This window comes from Columba livia, chromosome 14 (genome assembly GCF_036013475.1).
Source record: "Columba livia isolate bColLiv1 breed racing homer chromosome 14, bColLiv1.pat.W.v2, whole genome shotgun sequence".
Lineage (NCBI taxonomy): Eukaryota > Metazoa > Chordata > Aves > Columbiformes > Columbidae > Columba > Columba livia.
Genome location: NC_088615.1, coordinates 9,794,183 through 9,803,074, shown reverse-complemented (window position 1 = coordinate 9,803,074; position 8,892 = coordinate 9,794,183). Strand labels below are relative to the sequence as shown.

Below are 8,892 nucleotides of genomic sequence, written 5' to 3'. Positions count from 1 at the left end.
GCATTCTTTCATCAGCAAATGAAGTTTTCCACAGTGATGGCAAACACATGCCTGCTTCCTCGAGAGAAGGTTACAGCCTTCAAAGGAAAAGCTTCCTCTTCAGAGCAAGCATTCATATGTAACTGCTTTTGAATGTGTAACCTCTTCTTTCTTAAAGTACAAAAACAGTGGCTTCTGCAAAGGTTTATGTTGGTATGGAATTCAGCTGTGTAAATGATAGAGCAACCAATACAAACAGGGCTCATAAATATTTGGAAAAAATAAAAAATGGCTTCAAACAGGCCAATATGAAATGACTGGAACTCCTTCAAAAAATCCCAGGCCTTGCTTGATCCAAGAGGCTTCAACCTCCCCAAACTTAACAGGCAAGTAATTCAGATTCAGAACAGGAATCTGTGAAGCACCAACTGGGAAGACAGAATGGTCACCAGGAAAAGATCTGACCATGTGTCACCTGGCACACACGTGTCCAGCTGGTGCAGGTAAGAGCCCCAACATCTCCAAATGAGCTTCCAGGCCCCTGGTTCAGATCTGGTGTTTTACCAGCCTTCTCACGGCTAACTTCTAAGAATTTTAAAAATGAAGGCTTAAGGGAAAAATTAATTCAAGTACACCAACAGTTCAAACATTTTACTAAATCAATTCACACAGTTTCAAAATTGTAAATATAATTAAGGACAACAGGGTTTCTGTATTTTTTTCTTCCAGATTTATCAATAAGACAATAAACAAACACAAATTAGGTTTATAGCATCTGTTCTTTTAAAAAAAATGAAAGGAACGCCACTTGATGTATTGATAAAAGCACCACAACACAGTTACAAAATAGGGTTGGCCTGTTTCTTTCACAAGTAGAAGACTACATACTCCTAACAGCTTTCTGTTTCAATTCATACTTCATTAAAATAAAACTATAAAATCTCCTAGATTACACTAAGTTCAGACAATTCCTGGTATACAGTGCATTAACAGCAGTAATGCCAACTATCAGTGCCAACATAAAACATTTTAGAAAGTAAAAACAAAACAAACAAAAAATCCTCAAAACAAAGAAACAACAGAAACCCCACCCTTTTTTCCCCTAGATGAGCAAAATTTAAAACAAGGGATGCTCTGCTTCACAATGAGTTAAGGATGGGGGGAGGACAATGGGTAGAAGAGAGGGCTGGTACTGCAGCTTTCTGGGCTTAGTTGGCATCGAGTTTGGCCATTTCCTGCACGTAGATCCCTATACTCTCGCTGTCAAAGAGCACGAAGTACACTGTCTTGATTGAAGAGGACATTGTTGACACAAAATAGCTGGAGATGGCTTTCAGGATGAGCTGAGCGGCTGTCTGCTTTGGGAAGCCATTTCTAGGAGAGACAAAAAAAAAAAAAGGAAAGAAAATCAAGACTCATTGAACAAGCTTTTGACAATCTGACCTTGCAGGGAACGCTCAGTCTTTTTTCTCTACCACAGCACAGTAAATAGAACTACAAAGCCAGCGTTTACAGTCTGAATCAGAAAACACAAACTTGTTTGTTTAGGCAAGACTTCAAATGTTCAAACAGAAGAAAAACATTCCAAAAATATAAACACAGAGTCCACATACGTTAATGGCTTGAACCTTACAGTATCTGATGTGTCAATTATTCTCATTTAATAGAGAATAAGCCAATAGCCAGTCAGCCTGAAGTGTTCAGAAAAGCAACATATATGTTAAGAGTTGCAGAGTCCAACCTGTCCTGAAATCAAACCAACCATTAAAGAAAATTAAAAAGGGATAGATTATTGATATAGAAAGTGAAGCATGAAAAGACACAAAATGGTTTTACCGCTATTACTGGTTAATAATATAGCACAACATTTTAAAAGTTACTCATACAGCCTTGCTGCAGACTGAAGAGTATGAGTTGTAGTGGTTTGGTAGTAAGGAACAGCACTGGCAGCCCCCTTCCCATCGTAGATGTGGTAGAAGTGACGTGTGCTGAGGGTCACCTGGGTCACCGCAAGCCTTGTCCAGATGGGGTCAGTCTAACCCCAGTGGGTTTGGGAAGCCCAAGGAGCTGTGCCAGATCTAAGGACAGACTTGAGGGACACAATGGCTTTTCTAAGCCAACCTCAGCAACACTTGCAACACTCCTTAGACCCTTTTTAATTAAAGGATGATTCAATGGAAGTACAGTCCTAAGAAAAATACCTTGTCAGACACCTGCTTGGTATCAACCAGAGAGATTTAAAAACCAGAGGCCTTTCTACTCCTCTAGCAATGCCTATAGAAGAGGCTCCTGCCTCCTTCTGAAGAAGCCACAGACAAACAAAACAAACCTTGCTACTTTCTCTTCACAACTGAATTTCAAAGCTCAGTGCCTAATCCGGGAACCCCTCTTACCCTTCTTTTCCACATTTTTATCTAACAGTCCTTGTCTGAAAGTTTCATCTAATCTTAAAACAGGTCAAGCACAATTGTATGAACAAAGCCATGACCCAAACAGTGAGTTTTACAGGTCATGGCAAACTTCCGAAATTACACCTGGTAACTAGTGTGGATGTGGCCTGAGCTTTGCTACTGTATTACTCACTAAGTACGTCTACCCACCCAGGCTGCGGTTTCGCCCTGGCCCAAGTCCGTGCACTCCCTGAGCCGCAGCGAGGTCCGAAGGACACAATCAGTGTTACAAGGAGGACCCATACAGAGCTTGAACAACCCTGCTGAACATCACCTGGTTGCCTGCCATGCACTTACATATGATGGTCAGTACTCTTGGTTATAAACTGCGTCCTATTAATACTACTAATAATTTACAGATTACAGATAGCAGGGTTCCTCAGGAGTGTCCTCAGCAATTTGAAGAAGCTGGGCTAAATTCACCTCGGGCACTAAGAGGTGCAACATCACATAGCATTTGCTCACTGAAGCACCAAACTCTTGTAATGAAATGCTGCTGTTCTCATTACATGTGGTAAGACACAAAATGAGAAAGGCAACTGCCTGTGTCACGGCCCACTTACTGCACATTACCTTACCATAAACTATACTCCAAGAGCAACTCTGTGGTAGTGCTGCCTGTAATGTGATATAGTACACACTGCCTGAAGATAATGCTTGTGATAGATCAAAAATGATGACATGAAATAGCTCATGCTGTTTCTTTCTTTTCTGAAAAAGCCCTTATTTTCTTTTCTTTTACCCAAGAAGAAAAAAAGGAAAAAGCATTATGAGAAAAACTTGTACTCTTCCGAAGCCAAATGAGCTGGTCGGGGAGAATCAGCTGTGTGACAAGTTAATCCACTGAGAGCACAGTTTTGATACAGGAGCTACTTCCTACTGTCAGCTAACACAGTGAAAAAGACCGAGACTCAGCATCCCTCCACCTCAGATCACTTGCTAGTTACTTATGAATGCTGCATTCTGGCACATAATTGAACAGATCTTTGAGGAATTTTGCTCCTGAGCAGGAATTGCCATGCAGGTCAGCATCAAAATGAGGGTACACACCACTGCTGAATTGCTCACAGGGGATTCTGAAGTCAGACAACTTCCACTTCAGTAGTGTTCCAGCAAGGTGGTCACACCGGGGCAAAGGAAGAAGAGCAGCCTGGTCAGAGGGAGGCACACACACAGGAAGCCAATTAAAGTAAATTGATTAGGACCACTCTCCCAGAAGAAAATGTAAAAAATCAGAAGCTGCTGACCCAGTGGCCATGTGTGGGCTGCAAGAAACAGAAGCCTCTTGCATTGATCTACTGGTCTGAATTAAACTCTTGTGGAAAGCCAGTTTGAGACTTTAGCCAAGTTAGTGTCAATTCAGATCAAAGTCTGAGCCTCAGAATGAGATCCCTACTCCCAGGATGATTTTATGTTCAATCCCTAACTCCCCTTTCCCTGTTCTCCTGCTGGCTCTACCAGACTGAACTCCAGGCTACCTTTGTACAGCACCCAACTTCTGCTTTCCACAAGCTGGCTGTAGCTGAGCATCTGGCCCACTGAATGCTACAAATATGCTATTTTATTTTTGTCCGTGATTTATTTGAACTGCCTTCATGTAATCCCATTCCTCAACTATAAAAGAGAATGAAACTGTTTATGTGGGTTTATTGGGTGATGTCTGCTTGACAGATGTCTGTACTAGAACAGCTGCATACATGTGGTGTCTTTGGCATTTGTTGTCTTTAAAAGCTTTACTTTTATTTTTTTAACGCTTCTGACTTCATAAAAAAAAAAGTAGAGTACTGTTAGAATATATTCTGTTCTCTCCAAAAGTAATTTATGCTTGAATATCTCTAATTAGGAGAAAAAGGGAAAATACACAACCTCATTACTTCTCAAGGCCTGTTGATCCTTCTCCATCTTTCAAATGCACCACTTGAACTGCTTTGAGTGAGAATGACATTCATACGCCAAGCTGAGGACTTAGCCACAGATCTTGCCTGTCAGTAACCAGATTTCATAACAGAATGCAAATCTCATGATTATTCTAGGTCTCATCATCTTCCACTACCAATCCACTACTTTGCAACAAGGGTTGGAAATGGTTCTTCACATTGGGAATGCTGCTTTGCTGGCAGCTATCCCAAAAAGAAAGGGCCCTGTGGAAGATACTTTATAGTCTCACTTTAGGCACCTACATAACCAGCTCTACAGTCTGTGGAGAAATACAATTTCTCCAAAGAGCAATACAGAGTTTCGTTTTGTACTGACTAGCCCGTGAACCTGACAGATAATTCAACACGTTAATACAAACCCTTTACTGTATTTCTCTACCATTCCACAACATTTGCTCATATTACCTCCTTAAAATGACACCCATGCAAATTAACCTTATTTGGAGCTTTGTCTGATGCAAGTGTCTAAAATTTATCATCCTGGTGAAACTTCTTTTTATTTTTTCACCCAAAAGCTCAAATAGCCCTTCCTGTCCTAACCGCCAGAACATGCAGGAATTCATCCAGTGTTGCAACACAGTACAATGGGAAGAATATTCCTCCTGTGCATCAGCCAACTTCTTTCATGGCAAATTCAAAAGGAGCAGTTGTTCAGGGTTAAATACACAACTGTGTCATCCAGCCTAGATTTGACCCCTGGTCTTCACACTGAGCCATCATTACGGGCTAAGTGTTCCAAACCTGCCTTCCCATCTCAGACCCAAGAGTGTCAGATTAAATCTGTAGTCCATATTTAGGCTCTTAAGACCATGATCCAACTTTCAAAGGCACTGAGCATCCTGTACAAAGTCAAAGGACCTTAACTTTAGACTTCTGCTTTCGAAAAACTTGGCAAAAGTTTCTAAAGCCTTTTTTTTTCCCCTGAAAAAATCCTATGATGTAAACTGCATGGAATTCAGCTTACAGTTTTGGGTGAAAGCTTGAAGTGACTCTGCAAATTCTGAGTATCAAGGCATTTCAGGTTTCCTGCTTAAACAAATGCTAAGCCATGTCTTCTGGTCATCCTAAGACATGTATTCAGTAAGTTTAATTATGCACTAAAACTCGGTATAATAGATCTCTTTTCTTCATGTTCTCCTCCACATCTCCAATTTATATGAAAAAATCGACAGCCTGAAGTCTTTTAATATCATCTTGAAAAGTTCATTTTATGCTCTTTAACCTATTTGTGTGCTTTAAGATTCTGCAGAGATCACTACTAGACCTGCCAAAAAGTTGAACTAGTATTCAGGAAAGCACTGCAGGCTCCATGCAGAGCTTGAAGGAACCTAGGAGAAACATTTCATTCAGGGAACTGATCTGAACAAAAAGAATAAAGTAAGCATTGTAGCAATGGGTTTTGTGCATGAGAAGGAACTGGAACACATGAAATGGCACTAAGAAAATGTGACCTATTTGGCATGGGGTTTGTGTAACAGCCTTACCTGCCACTACCAATTGAAGGAAATGCAATTGATTTCAGCTTCTTTTCATCAGCCAGAGCCAAGCAGTTCTTCACCGTCTTTTCCAGCAGCTCCTCACATTTGTCTGAGCCCCAACCTGGGCTATTACAGTGGATCACAAATTTCGCGGGCAATCCGTGGCCAGCACTGACAACAGCTAGTAAGAACCGAAAGTGAAACACTATTACTTTCTTCTCTTTAGGATTAAGAGTGCACATACGATTAAAATAGCAAACAATTGACAGACATTCCTTTAGACTCTCTGAATGTTTTACATTACAAATCACAGAGCCTTAAAATATAACAACATGATTACACAGACTTTGTATTTTCCATTTCCAGCTGCACTTTACTGTGGTAATTTATAAATAATAGCTATAATTGAGCTTATTTTAGAGACAGCAAGAATTCATGGCCGACATCAAAGGAAACACATTTATATTGGGGACTGTGCAAACTTCTGTAATATGTAAGGAGAAGGGCAAGTAATCTGTTAGAATGTAAACCGTTCAGGGGATGATCTTGCTTTGGTTCAGTTTACTTCAGAGCTCCAGTAAGTATCAGGATGCTAAACAGCCACACAGTTACCACTTGTGTGACCTTCAGCTACTCGTGCTCAATACAGTTTGTTCAGACACCTCCTGATCACACTGCAGCTCCCAAACTGGATGAGTCCAGAGCTACTAGTGCTCTGCAAACTGTTAAGGAAGGGTAGAAAAGAGATGAATTAAGATTTTTGCTTTAGTTCTGGATTTGTTTCTGAGTAACTGTAAAGAAAACATTTTGCACGACTTCAAGACTTTGGGCCTGATCCTATTCAAGCTTTTTTTTGTGTATGGGTCATCCAAGACCACTTAAACAATGCTGGTTCTACTTTATCTCTTCCATCACAGGCTCGACAGACAGTTGGAGAGGATGCATTTATATATTTACAATGCTTGATTCACACTGTTTATATACAAATGGGCAAGGCCTTGTATTTACAAAGAAACAAAGAAGAATTTTTAGTATGTTAATCCTATATGATCACCACAATACTACCACAGATGTGTAGGGACTAAGGATGCAGCACAGGGGCGTTCTCTCAGCAGGAGAACACAGTCTGGGTTCACCACAGCCCATCACAGAGCAAGAACAGACTGTGCCCTGCCTGCCAGAAAACAGGACAAGAGGATCGCAGTCACTTCTGAACTCACAAGTCTGTGGTTGCCATTAAAAGCCTGTAACTTTGGCTTGTTTAAAAAAGAAATAAATATAGAAATAAAAAAGAAAGGGCAAGGAAAAGATTTCAATCCTAATCACAAACTGAGGGAAGAAAAACACCTAGTTGAAATCTCTGACGAGCACACCCTGAACCTTCAGAAGGAGTCAAGCTCCTTAACACACACACTGAGATGTGATCATACATGGCCACAAAAGTGTACATATAAAATGGCAGCTTACATCTCCAAAAACGATGACAAAAATACCCTTTTTTTTCTTTTTTTTAATAAAAAGCCAGGTTTGTGAAGGTGCACAAAGGCCAGAAATCCCCTACTCCATTCTGGAATGTTTATGAGACATTTTCTTATTTAAGTGTAGTAGAAATAACTATCGGAGCACAGTCATCACATATGGATACTATCCTGTAGCCGCTGCAGGAAAGAGAAAACAGACTTTGTCATGTGGCGTTCTGACCAGAGGTTAATCAGAAGGGTCCATTTTGAAGGACTATGGAAGTACAAGCATTTATATTCTTATGAGTTTGTAGATTCTCAACACGTTGAATAGCCTCAGTGTTAGTCAATGCTAATTTGTCATAATGTGCAGCTAAAATGTTGGCAGATTCATAATACATCATAAATCCAAGAAAAATCTATTAAAAGCAGCTGACATATCTCTAGTCAGATGTGAAATGTGGATAATATCATAGTCCTGAAATAATAAAATACTATATCGATATGCATCACCAACTTTAATATTTCTCAGGGAGTTTTTTCTAGGGTAGCCATTAATTAGCTTGTTAGAATTCTGTTGAGGACAACTGTTAATTACTAAGAGCAGTTGTCCCTTACTCCAAATGCAAATGCTCTGCAAGGGGAGTGTTCCGCTTTTGCTGGAGAAAGAGGGAACCATGGCTATATCCTGTGCTAGTTGCAATTATAATCCGGGTATGGATCCTGGTTATTGGTAGATTAAAGGGATATCCATATAACTGAGAAATCCGAAAACTGGATATCCATGTGACTGAGAAATCGAGGTGCCCCAGTTTTCTCTAGAGTTCTCCAAAAAGTCCCTGACAAGCAGGTTCTGCCGGTGTCCTCTCGAGCTCCCCCCGGACCCCCAGACCCGAGCGGTGCACGGATGGCTGGGAAAAGAAATCTTTTCTCTCCAACTTGTAACCGATTTGTGAGCAGTTTGTTCTGATACAGAATACTGTACAGAAGTAAGAAGGTAAAAAGAATTATTACACATATTCTTGCAGAACAAGAATTCCAAGAAAAACTTATTAAAAGGAAAAGAACCAACATATTAAGTACCAAAAGTAAACAGCTGAAATTTTTCCTGTCAGAGCTCAAGGCTTATATCTCCCTTTCAGCTTCAGTCAGAATTCGTTTACAAAACTGTGCACACTGTATTTATTTTTATAGCATAAACACAGATGGCAGAATCAGCCTTCTATATGAACAACATGCATCAGCAATTTCACAGATGGTGTAAAATTATATATCGCCATTACCAAACTTTATTACTCATATAGTAGATTTTTCTCAGATATTACATAAATTTTGATAACTAGGCACCAAAAAGTCATAAGCTTTTATAGTGATGATTTTGGCACTGATTAAACAAAGTACCCAAGCAGATGCTTAACTTTAAGCACATTCTTAAGTTCAGTGAAAGTCAGTGGCACTTCAGCAAAGCAGATGTTTAACAGAGTTGGGCTCAACTGTTCCGAAAAATAAGCATCTAATTAATTGCTTTTCTGAACTGTGCCCTTAATAATCAACATTTGCTGTGTGTGCGTGTACCCGTGCACCGCCT

The 8,892-nt window shown here is 40.1% G+C and overlaps 1 protein-coding gene across 6 annotated transcripts in view; it reads right to left on the bottom strand.

Annotated features, from left to right (window-relative positions):
* Positions 1–615: 615 nt before the first annotated feature.
* LOC102091124 (core histone macro-H2A.1) overlaps positions 616–8,892 on the bottom strand; it is a 46,811-nt gene continuing 38,534 nt past the window's right edge. For all 6 annotated transcript variants that reach the window (XM_065029953.1, XM_065029952.1, XM_065029950.1 and 3 more), the window contains 2 exons: positions 5,851–6,025; positions 616–1,353 (listed from right to left, as the gene is read on the bottom strand). In XM_065029953.1, coding sequence (XP_064886025.1) covers positions 1,188–1,353; positions 5,851–6,025 — 341 coding nt within the window. In that variant the 3' untranslated portion in view covers positions 616–1,187. The remainder of the gene's footprint in view (positions 1,354–5,850; positions 6,026–8,892) is intronic.